The 18,021-nt window shown below is 33.9% G+C and overlaps 2 protein-coding genes across 2 annotated transcripts in view; both read right to left on the bottom strand.

Moving 5' to 3' along the window:
• E23 (ABC transporter G family member E23) overlaps positions 1 to 17,619 on the bottom strand; it is a 149,389-nt gene extending 131,770 nt beyond the window's left edge. Inside the window, exons 1-2 of the mRNA XM_029302366.2 lie at positions 15,457 to 17,619; positions 10,500 to 11,505 (exon numbers count right to left, since the gene is read on the bottom strand). Coding sequence (XP_029158199.1) covers positions 10,500 to 10,612 — 113 coding nt within the window. The 5' untranslated portion in view covers positions 10,613 to 11,505; positions 15,457 to 17,619. The remainder of the gene's footprint in view (positions 1 to 10,499; positions 11,506 to 15,456) is intronic.
• LOC146722526 (dynein light chain roadblock-type 2-like) lies at positions 6,384 to 7,584 on the bottom strand. Its single transcript, XM_085484634.1, has 4 exons — positions 7,511 to 7,584; positions 7,134 to 7,289; positions 6,683 to 7,017; positions 6,384 to 6,609 (listed from the first exon to the last, which is right to left on the bottom strand). The coding sequence occupies exons 3-4, from the start codon at positions 6,738 to 6,740 to the stop codon at positions 6,398 to 6,400; spliced, it is 270 nt and encodes an 89-aa protein (XP_085340760.1). The 5' UTR covers positions 6,741 to 7,017; positions 7,134 to 7,289; positions 7,511 to 7,584; the 3' UTR covers positions 6,384 to 6,397.
• Positions 17,620 to 18,021: the final 402 nt, after the last annotated feature.

The raw sequence follows: 18,021 nt of genomic DNA, 5'->3' as shown, positions 1-18,021 counted from the left end.
AGTATATAATTTTTCAATTGAAATGATTCGTGTCGTTTTGACGGAATTAAACGTGTAATACGATTGATTATAGAGCCGGAGATTGCCTTCTTATTTACCGTTCGAAAATCGGCCTTGGTACCACCTCTTCTCTCGTTTATTTTTCTAAGCGCGGCTTCCAATTTAGGAAGGGTATGCCTTGTATATTCGCCGGCTGTCTTTCTACGGAAGAACGAGTATACCCAGAACGCGAGACACACAGTAGAGCGACTCGCGTGAGGCAGGTCAGCGACGTCGGCTCGCGATGAGGGGAGCGCTTCGTTTTAAACGGGCTTGATCAAGCCATTCGCATTCCTCGTAGTTCATGCGTTCGCCTCGCCCGTTGCCTCGCAGATTCGTCCTTCGTGTTTGTGCGACGCGACGAGACGCGACGCAATGCAACGCGACGCAACGCAACGCAACGCGACGCAACGCAACGTGCGGCGCAATGCGCTTCGTGTCGAACGAGCGTGCGATATTCGCGCGTCAAGACTGAAGTCGTGGGCGACGAAATCATCGGGGAGTGTGGGGATGTTCGATATACAAGTTGCGATACTTTGCTCCCGATACGAAATATTTTGATTTCGGTACGCGAATACCGAGGAAGAAGGAGAGAGAGAAATTGTATTGCATATTTATCAACGTGATATGTACTATCTAAAAGTTAATATTAATTGGAACGTTGTAAGTTCGAGTTTTAAAGTAAAAATACTCGCTTTGTTTTTGATTTAACGTATTTATAATGCTTTGACTATAGCATGTTGAAAATATTTTACCGAGATATTTTTTTATATCTGATTTATCACTTGTGAATAAATATCACTGTTCTTCGTTCCGAATAATAACTATAAAAGCGACAAATAATGGTTGGACAAATAATGGAATATTTTACACAATTATATCGCGGATTGTAGATTAATCGATAGATCCAGGATTACAATTTAACGTCACGAATGTTCGAGAAATCGATTTCCGGCGTTCTAGTACGAAATAAAAACAGCTGTAAAAATATTGCGTTCAAAATTGCAAAACAATTTCTTTTAATACAAATGTTAAATAAAAATAAAGAGAGAATTTGATTTTAAAAAATATAAGCGCGATACGAGTCGTTCTATTAAAATAAAAAATAAAACAAAAATAAGTACTCTTCTCTCCCGGATTAGTTTTCGTATACATATTATTACGAGAGCAATAGTCGCGCTTCTTAACGACAGAACGCAAAACGGTGAAGCACGTATATGCGTCATCATTCCGTGGCAAATTGCGCGCGAAGCTGATAGGTTTGATTCAAGGACACATAGCTACGAAGGCGAATAGCGCATTTTTCTAGGCTATTGATTGCACATCTACCGAATATAGGGTAATATTCAATCTGCTTAATAGCATGGTCTGCCACCGTCCTCGATTTCATCTCTCATCGCCGCACACGATGACAGTGAGATACCGCGTTTTCCTTCTTTTTCCCCCTATTTTTCGTCCCACTTCTGTCTTACTTCGTTTCACTTAAACAAAATACTCTCGTTATTCTTTACGCAGGAGCGAACTCGTCTCCTTAGTGTGCCAAGAGAATGCGTTTTCCGATAGCAGACTTATGACAGCTTGTAAGTTGCTTTGCGCGCACTTGCAAGCTTTAGTCCAAGAAAATAGAAACTCTTTAGCCGTACACAAACTATATTATAGTCGCGTTAGAGCTATCGATCTACATACAAAAGATTGTTTGAAAAAATAATATGTGCAAAAAATGTTTAGACATATATATATAAGAAATAATAAATTTATATTTTCATGTCTTATAATGTTTTTTATGATAAGAGATACTCAGAAGAGAAGACATACTTAAATTATCAATGATAATTGTAAACTGCAATTTTCCAAATAAAAACAAGAGAAGAAAAAATACTATAACATTAATTCCTTTAAATATAATATTAATATTGACAAAAATGGAATTTACATTTTTTTAAATATAACAATCTCTAAATTTAGCATTTAAATATATGAGAATAGGTACACTCATAAAAAGTATATACAAAGGATATTTATATCGACTCGTTTTCTAGCCCTTCTCTCTCTCTCTCTCTCTCTCTTTCTTTTTCTTTCTTTCTCTCGTTTCAATATGACTTAATGATTGAGGTTATTAAAATCGATATCTACACGTAGCAAGTCGAGGGCATTGCATTTATACGATAGGTAGATAATTATAGTATCGTATATGACACACGTTAGCAACATGATTTGTTGACAAAGTTTGTTGTGTGAGATATTTCAAATTTTTGTTTCTTTATAATTATATGAAAATAAAAAATTATAAAAATTACTTATTCCATATAATTTCTTTATTTTCATATAATTATATGAAATTGAATTGATATATGAATTATATGTTCATATGTATTTTTAGTAATTAATTAATTATAAATTAACATGTATTCATAATGTTATTAACTCTAAATTAATTTCTATTTCCAAAGGTCGAAAATATTTTATCGTATTTAATTATTTTTATATAAAACCATACTTGAAAATAAATAGAAAGAAAGATCGTATTTTGAATGCAACATTGTAAGAGTAACATCGAGAGAAATCCACTTATCAAAAGACTTTTATGGCAACACTACGTCTGCTGCGGCGAAATGCCATAGATTTCAAAGTAGCTATGCGAATTTCTCGCTCTCACGCAAACTGTGACACATAAAAGGTCGATTACTTCTCAGAGAAAAATGAACATCCACTGTTAATTAAAATTTAAAAAAATTATATACATATATTTTTTTAATAAAATTTTTACACAATCTTTTACCAGGGAATTTCGTTCGGCTCGATATATAAAAAAATTATTACAAAATTATTTCACTTTATATAACGTCACAATTTTTTATTCTCTTAGAACTAAGCCACTAAAGTCATTGATATTCATGAGGATCAATTTAGGATCCAAGTAAAGGTCATTTAAGGATATTTAAAGTCATTTACGAGATGTTGCGAGACGTCAGATAAATGTTTATTACGCACAAATATTTGCTATAAAATATAATATACATTTTTCATATTTTTTCGTAATATCGTTTTCTGTATAAGTAGATATGCTCTGTTATTATAAATTCATTATTAAAATAAAAATGTTTTAAATATTAATAATATTTCAATTTATTTTTAAATTATTGAAAATATAAAATACCTATATATGTGTATCACACACTCCTTTTCATCTAGGTATAAAAATAATACTTCAGAAATTTCTCTTAAAAAATGCGATTATTATTAGCAGGTTTCATTCATAAATATTGGCTAAATATTATTATTCTTATTATTTTTAAATCGTTGCAAATCCTTTATCCTCGTTTCTCTATATTTTTTTATTTTATCTTTGCTTTCTACAAACTTCCTATTTCGTGAGTAGATATTTATATATCTGGATACTTCGATATAATTTTCTTTTTGATGTAATATAGATAAGTCTATCATTATATTGCAATTATGAAGTTTATTCAAGTGCAAAGCCAGAAATGTCGAGTATTTTAGATCATTGTCGTTGTATGGTTCATGTAGCGAGCGAGAGAGGGTCAAATTCAGAAATTTGGTATAATCTCTAAAAACTCACCTTTAAAAAAAGGTAAAAAAAGGCGACCAGTTAAGGGCACGCCATTAACAAAAATTATCCATTGCAAACCCATGTACAATAGAATTGTATGAAAAATTATCGATTATAAACCCATGTACAATCGTAACAAAAGTAATGAAATAAAAAAAAATTGCGCCAAGTGAAAGTAGAAACTTGTACCAGTGGAAAATTAAAGTTGCAGACATATATAGAGTCGTATAATGAATCAATAAAAATTTAAATTTGCAAATGTAGAATTGTACCATAAAAAAACTTATCTTTTAAAAAAAAAGATAAACAAGATGCCAAGTCCATGCGCCATGTGAAAAAGTGTTAAACAAAAAAGTATTTTTAAGTAAAAAAATCTATCAATTGACAAAAATTTATGTTCTAAAATTAATATCTCTACAAAAAGTAATGTCCAATTATTGCGCGAATAAATAAACATTTTTATAAAAAATTAAAATTTAAAAACTTATGCAAATTTAAAATTAATATAAAATAAAAAGAAATAAAAAAATTTTAGTTAAAAAAACTGGGCGCGCTGCTAAATAATATTCTAATGATATTAAAATTAAATTGTTACTTTTAAACTCATTGCAGCGCGCCCAGTTTTTTTAACTAAAATTTTTTTATTTTTTATTTTATATTAATTTTAAATTTGCATAAGTTTTTAAATTTTAATTTTTTATAAAAATGTTTATTTATTCGCGCAATAATTGGACATTACTTTTTGTAGAGATATTAATTTTAGAACATAAATTTTTGTCAATTGATAGATTTTTTTACTTAAAAATACTTTTTTGTTTAACACTTTTTCACATGGCGCATGGACTTGGCATCTTGTTTATCTTTTTTTTTAAAAGATAAGTTTTTTTATGGTACAATTCTACATTTGCAAATTTAAATTTTTATTGATTCATTATACGACTCTATATATGTCTGCAACTTTAATTTTCCACTGGTACAAGTTTCTACTTTCACTTGGCGCAATTTTTTTTTATTTCATTACTTTTGTTACGATTGTACATGGGTTTATAATCGATAATTTTTCATACAATTCTATTGTACATGGGTTTGCAATGGATAATTTTTGTTAATGGCGTGCCCTTAACTGGTCGCCTTTTTTTACCTTTTTTTAAAGGTGAGTTTTTAGAGATTATATCATTCATTTTTGTATATGATAAGCATCTTTAAATAAATAAGCAAATTCAATTTTTCTGGCATTTTCTTATTTTAGGTACATATATATCCAATAATTAATATACAAAATTAAATATTATTCATCACACAATTTGTATCAAAATAATATATTTTTAAAAATTTATTTTAAATTTATTTAATCATTTTTATCATTGTGATTGTAGTGGCAAGGATTTTATTGCTCAGTGTCATTGCAAGCATCTGGCCTGTATATACCATAATATATTGTGTAATACATTGGCTAAGTATGACAATATGGATTTTGATAGATTCCCATGGAATATTGGAATTTTGTCGGACTTGCAGTCATCCACCACATATGCAGCCTACAATTAAAGAACGCATTTATTCCATATTATTTGCTTCCGTTATTGGCATAGTGCACATTTTTATATATCTCAATGCTGTAGATAGCAAAACATTTTGAAAACATCTATCTTTCTATGTTATCTGCTTTTTTGAAAATATTGCAGCAAATTTATTATGGCAATATGCTTGTCCTCCTGCAGTTAAAGAGGCTTAGTACTTTAATATAATCTTTATTATTTGTATCATTTCCTTTTTCTTGGGAATTACAGCAATGCTTTTGTACTATATTGTCTTGCATTCCTCAAAAAGACAACATACTTCAAACGCACCAGTTCAAGCAATGTAACTTTGATATTTATTTACTTTAAAAAATGAGAGATAAATTATACAATATGCAATTAACCTTATCTTATGACTTTTTTAAATCTTATGATAAAATCTAACTCTCTCTTAATCTTTATTATGAAAAGAATCTCGGTATTATATGAAATAATTTCATAGTTTAACTTTCAAAAATTTTGCAAAATAAAATAACTCACATTGTATTTCTACCATATATATAAAAAAAAGATAGGTAAATATAAATAAATAAATATATATTTATGATATACAATAAATAAATATATATTTATATATATATATATATATATATATATATATATATATAAAATGTTGGATTTTTATTATATATATATAATTTCAAAAAATCTTTTTTATATGCTATTGAATTTTAATACATACAATTTTGATTATATGTATTTTAATTGATTATATTTATAAGTATTTTTATATTATCTTAAAAAGACTGCATAGAATTATTTATGCGACACTCTTATATGTATGTATAATTAATAGGGACCAACTACACATTTTTTTTCCACTGAATAAAAACAATCTCAATATTAAAATTAAATTATAAAAAAGATACTGTGATATTTTATTGATGAGAAATGTACATTTATAATTGTATTAAATACAAAAATAAACATGCCATGAATTACTATATATACATATTTTCATAATTATCAAACTTAAAAATATAATATTGTTACCAAAGAAGAAAGCACTATTTAAAAACTCTAAAAGTTCATAATTTGTTAAATTAGTAATTAAATACTGCATTTTGTATAATTTTTAAGCTTTATTCTTTTATTTTTCTTTATTTAATTGAATAGATATTAACATCCACAATGTAGCATACAGATTAAATTAACAACCAAAGAAATAAATCTTAACTTTGAAATATATTTTTGTATCTTTTAAATATCAATCAACTGGATTTTGTACTACTATTAATATGAATTCTTTATCTGGTGCCATCATAATTTTATGTTTTTTGCTACGTATGCGCAAGAAAGTTAAATCATTTGTTGGATTCAAGTCACGTACGACAGAACGAGCTTTATCTGACAATTGACTTATCAAACCTGCGTATTGAACTGTTGTCGTATTATCTAATGTTGACTTTATAGGAATACCTAAAACAGATATAATTTTATAAATTTTTGTTTACAACTACAAGTGAATCATGTCAATGATCTCATGTAATACCTTCTGCATTCACCACTATTGTTCCAACTACCCTTTTATGAGACTGAATTTGTTTCATAGTTTCTTCAACCTCTTATAAATTATTTCATCGAAATTTATTAATAAAATTTTTATTTTAAATATTCCAATAACGGAAGCAAATCATATGGAATAAATGCGTTCTTTAATTGTAGGCTGCATATGTGGTGGATGACTGTAAGTCCGACAAAATTCCAATATTCCATGGGAATCTATCAAAATCTATATTGTCATACTTAGCCAATGTATTACGCAATATATTATGGTATATACAGGCCAGATGCTTGCAATGACACTGAGCAATAAGATCCTTGCCACTACAATCACAATGATAAAAATGATTAAATAAATTTTAAAAAATATATTATTTTGATACAAAGTGTGTGATGAATAATATTTAATTTTGTATATTAATTATTGGATATATATGTACCTGCAATAAGAAAATGCCAGAAAAATTGTAAAATAGTTCCTATAGCACTGATATTAGATTTATCTTGTTAAGCTAATCGAATGCTGCGATGATAACTAGCCATTGCCCAACCCATGCTCACAAGTGAGCTGATAATGCTACCTGCTTGATGTACAACTGAAAAAAATATAGAAGCTAATTAAGAAAATTATTAAAAATATATGCATACTCATACATAGGCATTTATATAATTGAAATATTATTGAAATAATAGCAAAATATCTGATTTTGTATCACAGACTGTAAACTTGCACATAAATTATTATGACAATAAATTTGCAAATAATAACATTAAAATTGAATGTAAAAATTGAAATTGAAAATTGAAAATATCTAACCCCGCACGCTGTCAATATAGCGGAGGGCAACTATCGCCGTCTGTTGTAAAACGTGCGAGATGGACATTTCCAATACATGCATCTATTCATGTGTTGTGTACGTGTGATATATGTGTGCGTTTGTGTTGTATACGTGTGAATACGTGTAGCACGATACTACTATGTTTGCGTGGTCGATGATGATGATGACGGGGACGTTTCTTAAAAGAAATTTTTCATATTTCGACTTTGCAATTATATATCTCTGCTTACAAATCACGTAGAGCAGAAATAAAGACACTTTTATTATATAATTCAAACTCAATCTATCGATTAAGTCTAGTATAAACTCGATTGCTTCAGCCGTTATTGAGAATTCGAAATATTATAAAGACTCAAATGTCCGACTCGCGTTAAGATACACGGTGTCTCGGCTACGCCCTTAACTGGTCGCGAGACACTACCGTGTCTCTTGATTTCTTAATTAAAAAAAAATCTCTTAATCCAGAAGAAATGATCGGCTAGATGTAAGAAACATTGGAGAGTGCAGCCCAACGCAAACAAGCCGCGATTAGAAAATCGGCACAAGCGAAATAAGAAAACGCCTGTCTCGGACGAAGGGAGGGACCTGCCGGTTCGAGAGGCCGGCGAATGTGCGCGATTGAGATTGTGCATAGAGAGCAGTATATCGCGAGAGAGACGCTTGAGAATCCCTAACAGTGGGTCACGCATGGGAAACTGGAACAGTTTCATCTCCAGGCGGAAGACTCGATTTTTCTTCGCGGGAGAAACTACCGATTTTTCTTTCGATCGCGAACGTTTCTAGGTTACAAGTAAATAAGAGCGGCCCCGTCGTTTGCACGCATCGCGCAAGGGAATGTCTCCCTATTTTCGCTCCGCGACATCATTTTCGCCGACACGAGAGACGAGCAGCGTCATGAATCCTCGCGCGTGTGCGCTTCTCTCTCTTTCTCGGTGCAAATATAAAAGAAAGGAAATCTTCGAAATCCACTTTTTCGCAGTGTCATCCAAATTTGTCGAGAGGTAAAATGACACGGAAAAAAAACTTAGCCACCATAATTAAATTTTAGCTTCTCCTTATATTACAAATTTAGTTATTATGCCTAAATTTGAGTTATAACAATTAATATTTTTAGCTATAGTTTAACGGAGAATTCTTTAGCTAAAAAATATTAGCTATCATATAGCTAAAATTTTGGGCATAATTAAATTTTATGTGTAATATAGGGGCAGCTAAAATTTAGCTTTGGTAGTTAATTTTTCTTTCTGTGGAGGAATTAGTTATTTTTCCTTTCCGATGCAAACGTATAAATATAGTACAATTAAGTGTAATTATAATTCATTATTGTATCTTCCAAATACATGAATAATTAAATATCATTATGATAATCATATGGTAGCTTCCGAATAAAATTTTACGTTGCAATTATGAATAATTCACGAATGCAAAAGTTAAATATGAAAGAGGATTACGGAGCAACGTTGCACTTACTATACTGTTTACATATTCGAAATGCAAATTTAATGTGTCTCGCACGTGTTTCGCGATATAAAAATATCGTTCAATGGGACGGACAATAATATTTCTCAGATAACGTGTGTATTATCTTGCGCGAATTTCGCGGAAGATCCATTGATGGATGGATCAGATTTCGTTCGGTATGATAAAAATCGTACGATGTATTATTTATACACGCGCGATTGGCGCGTATCATTGATTCCCCAAGTATAGCGTGCGGCTGCGATAAGACTCGCGCCAGTCACTGTTATCGGTAACAACATTCAAATATCGATGGAAGGAGGAAACGGAGCGACGAAACGGTTCGACGCGCGTAGATCAGCACACTTTTCTTGTAAAAAATCACGAAGCTCATAATAGCGCGACGAATTGATTAGTTGCGGCATAAATCTCCCGATCTCGACACATCGTGCAAACACATTGTGTTTTTAACGCATCTCGTATATGTACGCTTGAGATGTTCAACGCTTCTACTACTTGCCGATTCTCTTTTGCGCGCGAACGAAAAGAAACCGCCTAATAGAAAATTCAATCAATGGTCATTTCGCGAACGAATAACTGAGCGCTGTGTACACGAATTACTCTATTTGTACGATAAACTTGCTTTCCTAATGCACTAAGACTGTCAATTGCAAAAAAATGCCATTTTATGCACAGGCAAATTCTGATTTATTTTTAGATGACTTAAAGTTGCGATATTTTTAGCGAAAACTTATTAAATCATATATCTCTTATGCATTGAACGTGCCATCCGGAGCCCTGGGGGTTTATCTACCCTGGGTCCAATCGGGCAGATTATTTAATGAATTAGAGTTTGAGAAAAATAATGTAAAATCGTTCAATTACTCACCGTTCAATTAATTTAACTTTCAACTGCTTATTTTTCATTGATATCAGATTGTATATTTTATAACTAGTGTATATATATATATATATATATATATATATTCTTCTTTTATTAAATATAGTGCTTCGAAAAATCGCACGGTACGTTGAAGACATACAATATAAAAATACTCGTAAAATTCTATTTTTATTAAAAATTTAATACAACTTATAGAACTCTCTCTTTTGCAAAAAGAATTTTAGAGTCCTTTTGATACATTTAAAAAAGAATTCTAGTGATTGACTATAAAATGAACTATAAAAATGAAGATTATTTTTTAAGAATATTGTCGTCATTTTTGTCATTTAGTAAAACGAGGAAAATTAATAATAAATGTTTCATGTCATACAAGAATCGATGAATCATATTCGATTAGTCACACTTAATATTTTTCGATAAAATTTTCTTGTAAGAAGCGCTATCTTAAATTGAAAGAAAAATATGAAATTTTTAACTCAAGATACTTTGAACATTTCTACCCGAGAATTGAAAAATATCGCTGGAATTCTTTTTTGATTTTTTAAATTTGGAGCCTTTCGAGTGTTGAAATGGAAATCGGGGTAAAAATGATTGGTGGTTCCTACCTGGGAGCATTGATGATCGGCCGGCCCATTGCCCGTTGCTGGCGCTTCTCGTTAACGGGAAGGCGCAGATAATCCTGGTCGCCAAGGAGGAAGAGATCCTTTGAAATAATCATGTCCACCGCGGTGGCTGCCGATTAACAGCTGGCCGCCTCTTCGGTTCGGTCTCCTAAATGGACGATCCGCCGCTCAGGCAATGTGGCACGTAGACAACGTGGCCGCCACACACGAGTTAATTAGAGCCTCACTTTCCCGGCACCGAATCACGTTCATCGACGATCGAAACGAGTCCGCTAGTTTCGGCAAAAAAAACGCGCACTCGACGCCGACGTTAGCAGACGTTGTGCAGTATATCGCGTAATACGGTAATAGAGCGATTTACCCGAAACCCGTGGCCGATAACGATCTCACGCGGCGAATGAACGATCGTGAAGTCTCTCTTCTCGGGAAAGAACGCAGATACCGAGCGGAATCCAGAAGGTGGATGATTCAGCGATCGTGATCGAATCTTGATTGTGCTGGTTATCGCAGCTCGATCTTACGGAGTCTACGAAGGACGACTATGAGGTGTGCAATTCCTCGTGATGTTTCTTCCAGCAGAGTCGATCGATCTAAAAGCGCGACGACTGAGTTTGATCGAGGAGCATGGATCACGGGATTCTGGACACAGTGAACGTCCACGCAATCGTCTCGTCGAATCGTGATAATCTTCTTGAGAAAAGCCTCTTTTCTCGGTGGAATCGAGAAAGCTCTTGCGATGTCTCTGACAGAACCAATCGGTCTTTGGAGATCAGAACTTTAAGCCCGTTGTACAATGTGTTACACTGCACGCGTTGGATTCCGTGGATATATTAAAGGAGCAGTGTGATAGTTTGTCGACTTTTGAAAGAACAAATACGCGCGAAAGAATACGGATTGCAAAGTTTCGCACATAGATCAAGAAATATTTTTCTCAATTTTTCTTCAAGAATCGATATCTCTCTTCGTTTCTTCTGGATGGACACTTCTTCTGGAACATAAAATGGAATGGGTACATTATATTTCATTTATAACGAATATAATCTTATGTATTTGTATAATTGTGTGACACATAATTATTACAAGTACAATTTATTCGCCAATGTTATTCATTTTCCTTAATATTAATTTTCCTTATATTTCCACAGTTTGCTTCGTAATATTTATTGTCAAAAAATTTGCTTATATGTGATTCTCTCTCAATTAGAAAATGTTAAAATATTATATGCAAATAACATTAAAAATATTCTCTTTCTCTCTCTTTCTCCTCTCCTCTTTTCTCTCTTGTCAATAAAATGATTTAAAAAAAAATTATTCTGCAAATATAACTTATTAGTTTTGTGTCAATATAATTTGTCTTCAATTTAATTATATAGTATAAATCATTTAATATAACAGATATTACAAATATGAGAATTTGAATATAGATATTCACGTTAAACAAATTATATTTATCCAAATTTTATCATAAATAATTCAATAATACTTTAAACACTTTGTACATTTAGAAATAGAAATAAATTAAATAAAAATGTATTATATATTTTTGAAGATTCATATATGTATATTATACATTTAAATAATGAATTACTTCCATCAAGATAACGCGAATAAAGATCCATGATTTATATATTAGATTTTAATAATGCTTATAAATATATATGTTCAATTCTGTTCTGAAACAATGAAATAATCTTTAAAAGCATATTCTAGATTTTAGAAAGAATATTTAAATAAAGCTTTCTCATTTTTATTCTTTCCGAACACAACTATTGTAACTAGATTACAGAAAAATAAAAAAATTAAATATATTTAAATTCCATTTGCATCCTTAATCAAATCTTGCGTTTAAAAACACATTATTAAAAATTTATTATATTGCATTATATCAAATATATTTATATTCTCTGATAGAGCACAATATATTGATTGACAATTAATTTACTACGACATTTGTACTAATTGACTAAGGAAAGATTACTTGAAAAATAGGACACGATGTCACATTGATTTGCGCCGTTTTACATATCACTCGTAAGAACTCATCTTACATTTGCACATCGTGCCAATTTTCGCACACCAACTGTTAAGTATTAGTTACGGATAAATGACGTGTGCAAACTCGTAAGTATGCTAATCAAGATTTTGACACAAGTGTTTCTAATCTGCTAATAGTTTCTTGTTCGGCAATTAATCGTCACAAGTGAGAGCGTGATTCAATTAAAAGCTTGACCAATCATCTCCGATTTTCTTTGCGACGTAATTACTTTTCGATTCATTGCATGCGATGGCCTGATTATCACACAATATCATATGAGAAAATTTCTATGAATATAAACACATATTTCGTTATCACAAAATTGATATTCAAACATAGATGCGATTTCATATAATAAATAAAACTGAGAAAAGATACAATAATTAAATTGAAAATTTAAATTTTGTGTATTATATATATGTATATTTATATTATCTGTACTATCTATATGTACTATATCTGTAATTAGTTAATCTAAATCAAAATTTATAATAAAATTATGCTATATTTACGATATTTGTACAACATTGTTCCTATATATAAAACATGAAAAAGATGATACAAAGTTTTATCGAATAATTTTATTTTTCCTAAACACATTTTACTATATAAAATATTGCGTCAGTGCAACTGCAATAATATATCATGCAGTAGAATCTCGTAATTTTACATGTAGATATTATCATCTAAATATTGTATTGTTCTTTATTCGTAAAAATATATATCCTGTACGATATTCATCCAATATAATAATCTTCGTTCACAGTAGTATAATATGCGTTGATCATTATTTTATTAATCTTGGCACGAAGTCGCGCATTATTTCATAAGATTTATCATTTCACGATCGGAAGAGAATTAAAAAAATCGTCGCGAGAGATCATAAACTGTACGAGACGCTGTTATACAATTTCCTTGCACTTGGGCGCGAGAACGTGAGAAAAATCGCATATAAATTTGTCCGAATCCGATTAGAATGTACGACTCGCGCTATTGGAATCGTTCCAAAGTCAATTTGTTCCTTTCGACGCTAAAGTCGGCGCGTCTAATTGTTCTCTCGTAACTTGAAACTCATGTCGTCGACGGTCATTACGGACGCGATGAAACGCGCGCGACGATAAGATCAAGGTTCGAGATTACTGTGTTTCGCAGAATAACATTGAATATTGCAGACGTAACGATTTACGTAAAAAAAGTGTCTTTTTTCTCCGTCGTATTTAGGGGGATGGGATTCTTTGCGCGCACAAACAGATTGCGAAATATATATGTACGTCTGCTCGTCAATGGTCGGGGGTCTGAATGGCAAAAGGTCACGATACGTTATATACTCGCGATATTCGCGAAGTGAATTGACCGTAGCGAGTGATAGCAGTACGAAATTACGAGTTCAAGGGAAGATGTCTTTTCTCTTTGACGCAGGAAACGAAAAAAAAAATACTACGACACGCGCGCGCGACTTACATTAATCGTTCTTTAATTGTTATCATGATGACTTAAGTCTAACGTTTTCGTGATGACGACGACGAAGGTCGGTGTACTATGGGAGAATAGCGAACGTAGCCTTGACCGCCTCGTTGAATGTCGCGTAATAGATTTTACATTGCACTGCGAGGAAATGATAATCCTAGAGATATTAACGGTACGAGAGAGATGCAAGTTGTAGCACTGGTAACTCGCTTGACATAGGCAAGTGAGGACATTTATTTCTACAAGTTGTAACTCGTTTGTCAGTGTATATACAATAAATCCTTGTTATAAGAAGCTCTTTTCAGCAGTCAGTGTGTGTAAATGTTACATGTTAGAATTTGTGGAATTTCATAAAAAATTAATATTCATAATGATCTTTGTTTTTACTATTTTCAAACATTTTATCTTGTTAAAATATACATATTGTATATATACGGAGAATTTTTTCTTAGAATTTACCCTGAAAATCATGGTAATCGTGAGACAATATACCTAGTGTTGAAAGAATTTTATAAGAGTTTGTCTAATTAATATTTATCACAATAAAAAAATAAAAATATGTACATAGTAAAATTAATCAAACATATTTTATATCTTATTGTGATAGATATTAATATTTTTATTATGGTAAATATTAATTAGAGAAACTCGTAAAATGCTTCCAATACCATATTGATTATTATCATGATTATCATGATTTTCGGAGTAAATTCTAAGAGGAAATTTTCTCTGTACATATATATTTTTTAATCGATCGAATAATATATTAAAATACACTCATTGTCAGACATATAATATACAAGATTTATAATAGACATCTGTTTTTAGCAGAAGCATACAATAAAATGTAATTTTATGGATTTTTTGAAACAATGAGACAGAACAAAATAATTATTACATATATTATAATATTCGTGTGAGCATAATATGAAATATTCATTTGTTACAATAATAAATTTTATATTTGCATTTTCGGAAAGAGAAAGTGAGGGTGAGAAAGAAGAAAAAGAGAGAAAAATTTCGCGACTGATTTTATTAGAAAATATCGCGAAATCATCTCGACAAAAGTATCGGGTCAGTCTTTTATAGTTCTTCCTCAGTCGGGTCTTTTATAGTTTCTGCTTGCAATAAATATCTGCGTCTGCACAGATACGGAAGAAAACCATAAAAATCTAATTTTTACTATTTCTTACGACTTTGTAGACTTATATTTTTTTCAGCCAACAACAAATTTTATTCTCTCTTTTCAAAGAATCATTCTACCGACGATTGCCACCCAGGTGACCATCAGATCTGAGTCAAGGATATAATCGTTCATCCTATATACAAAACGAGGAAAAAGACACCCGATCCTTCCTTTTCTCAGTTCCCGCCCCAAATTCGACTCGATCGAGATATCGAACGATCGAAATTCTCGAAACGGCACGTAGTACATACCTTGTAAATCTCATCGACCCCGCAGTCCGCCGATGTCGGTGATGATGATAATGATGATGACGACGAGATAAGATGAGACGTCGAATAGACGAGCCGGACGAGACTCGCGTAGATTCACTGCTCCTCGACTTGGCTCTTCGTCGACTTGACGTGCGAGCAACTCGGAGCAGCCGGCATCTCCTCTGTCGTCGAGGTCGTCGTCGTCACGAACACCGCCGGTCGCGCCCTGATCGTCGTCGTCGTCGTCGTCGTCGTCGTCGCTCCTGTCACACTATAATACACCAGCAGCACCGGGCACGAGCATGCGGCCATCGCGCGACGACGGCGCAGTCAACGAACCCGCATTTCTTTTCGCCCGAACTTTTGTTTTCCCCTTGTATTTTTTTTTCTTTTCCCTCGTGGGCGCGAGAGAGAGAGAACCTTATATCCGCGGATCTTCTTCCGACACACGCGGTTCCTCGGCGCGTTCACTCACACAGATATATAAGTGTATCCCGGTGGCCGTTTTACACACCAGGAACAACCGACCCTCCCGGTGTCACTGGCTTCTTCTCTTCTTCTTCCTCTGCCTCCACCTCCGGTGTGCCCTCTACCTCCTACTCTACCCTTTTCCTCTCCGATTCCTTCTCCTTCTTCTTCCTCTGCTCCTCTGTCGTCTCTATCGCGCGCGCGCGTGTCCGCGCATACTCGCGCACCTGTAAGGTTCTATATATCGCGCGCGAGCGCGCACTCGCGACGTCCGGCGCGAGGAGGTTCCACGTATGTGTGTTTATGTATGTATGTGTATGTGCGATAGGGCGCCGAGGAATACACACGAGCCGGCGCACGCGCGCGTTTCACGTTTCTCTCCTCGCTTTCGCACGTGTGCATATATACGTGCGTCCGAGAGGAGGGAAAGAGAGAGAGAAAGAAAGATACTCTCCTCTTCTCCTTCTCGCGTTGCTCTCGCGACGACGACGGCGGCGGCGCGCAATCGTTCACTGACCCGCTCTCACCGACACAAGCTCTCTCGCACGCGAGCGCACGCACCACCCATGCACACACACATATATATATGTGTGTGTATATATATATATATATTTCTATATACACTCGCGCGATTCGATTTTCCGATACAATCTTTCTGGGGAAAAACGAGAGCGACTCTCCTCGTCGTATATCCGTCGAGATGCGCGGCGGGTTTCTTCCGTTGTTCTTTAATAAAGTGCACAGAAACGAAATAATAAACCACGAGAGAGAGAGATAACAGAGAGAGAAAAACGTACCTCTTTCTTTCCTCCGGCTATTTTCAGGCCGCGGAGTGAATTCGCGAAGACGATACTCGCGCACGTAAAATGTATGTCTCTTTAGATCGGGATGTGAACGAAACTACGCGCACTTGCTCGGGATATAATGACAATCGTACCGAGTTATTATCGCTGCGCGAGGTAGAAGACAGCGCCGTTAATAACTTACACCTGTCGCAAGAAGTGTCGTGAAGTTGCCGCTGCAAGTCCAACACTGGTCTACTAGTTTCCTGCACTCGACGTTCCCTCTCCTGCTCCCTTTCATAAACATCCCCGTGCTTCGCAAACCGATTAATGGCATATTAGCCTGTCATCGGAGAATTCGGCCAATTTTTATTTCGGCGGTTCCTTTCGCGAGAACAAAATTCGGCGCGCCGAGGTTTTTATCTCGCGATATATATATATATATATATATATATATTCTTACTCTCGCTGCTACGTCATGCTCTCGTCGTCGCGCGATATTCGATATATCGCCCTCCCCCGTTTTCGAGGATCACTTCGCGCGTCTTGTTTTTATAACCGCACTCTTCTCCCGATATGAATTTTTATTTTTTTTTTTTCGTTTCGTCGATCGCGTCCGTCCCTCGAGATTTATTCTCTTACTTCACTTTCGATTCTCTCAAGTCCGACGACGAAGGGGGAAAAAAATTGGCGATTAATCTCGCGTCTTGATCCGACAGATTTCTCACGAATTTCTCGCGCAAGATGTCCGTCAAGTCCGATAAGACTGCAATTCGCACGTATTACCGCTGTCGAGTGCGTTTCTTGCACGTTCTCGTTTCGATTGCCGCGGCCGAAGACTCCGGTTCTGCGAGCGCGATCAGCTCGCGTCACGACGCGCGCGAACGTCGGATGTAGACTGAGTCAGACGCTGCCCGCCGTATTCCATGTATCAGCCGCCCTCCCACCTCCCCCACCGCTCCCCACCACACGTGCTGTCGCCTGTCGCTCTTTCGCTCCTTTTGCCACTCTCGCGCGTCGCGGTTATCAGCTCGTGCCGAACTTTAAATTCTCTCACAATCAGACTCATTTTTTAAATTTCGCTGCGAATTTACAAAAGAAAAAAATCGAAAAAAATGCTATTTCCAGGTTCAACATTAAAATAATTGATGGTACTATGTTTAGATGCAGTCCTTAGAGCGGTTTTTTTTAACCGAGAACACACACACATAAACATACGAAAGCGAAATATTCGAAACGTGAATAAATTCTACAACTATTTAATATTTTTAGTTTCATATTTTTTAAATAATATTATCGAAAGAGAGCATTCTTT

The sequence above is a fragment of the Nylanderia fulva genome, unplaced genomic scaffold (genome assembly GCF_048542155.1).
Source record: "Nylanderia fulva isolate GAGA-0341 unplaced genomic scaffold, ASM4854215v1 Scaffold30, whole genome shotgun sequence".
Lineage (NCBI taxonomy): Eukaryota > Metazoa > Arthropoda > Insecta > Hymenoptera > Formicidae > Nylanderia > Nylanderia fulva.
This window is presented reverse-complemented; position numbering and strand designations above follow the sequence as displayed.

Excerpts from the sequence above, each read along its gene's own strand:
- LOC146722526 (XM_085484634.1), bottom strand. The coding sequence starts at position 6,740 with ATGAAACAAATTCAGTCTCATAAAAGGGTAGTTGGAACAATAGTGGTG. Across the intron at positions 6,610-6,682 it reads AATAGTGGTGAATGCAGAAG|GTATTCCTATAAAGTCAACA; the intron begins GTATTACATGAG and ends TATCTGTTTTAG.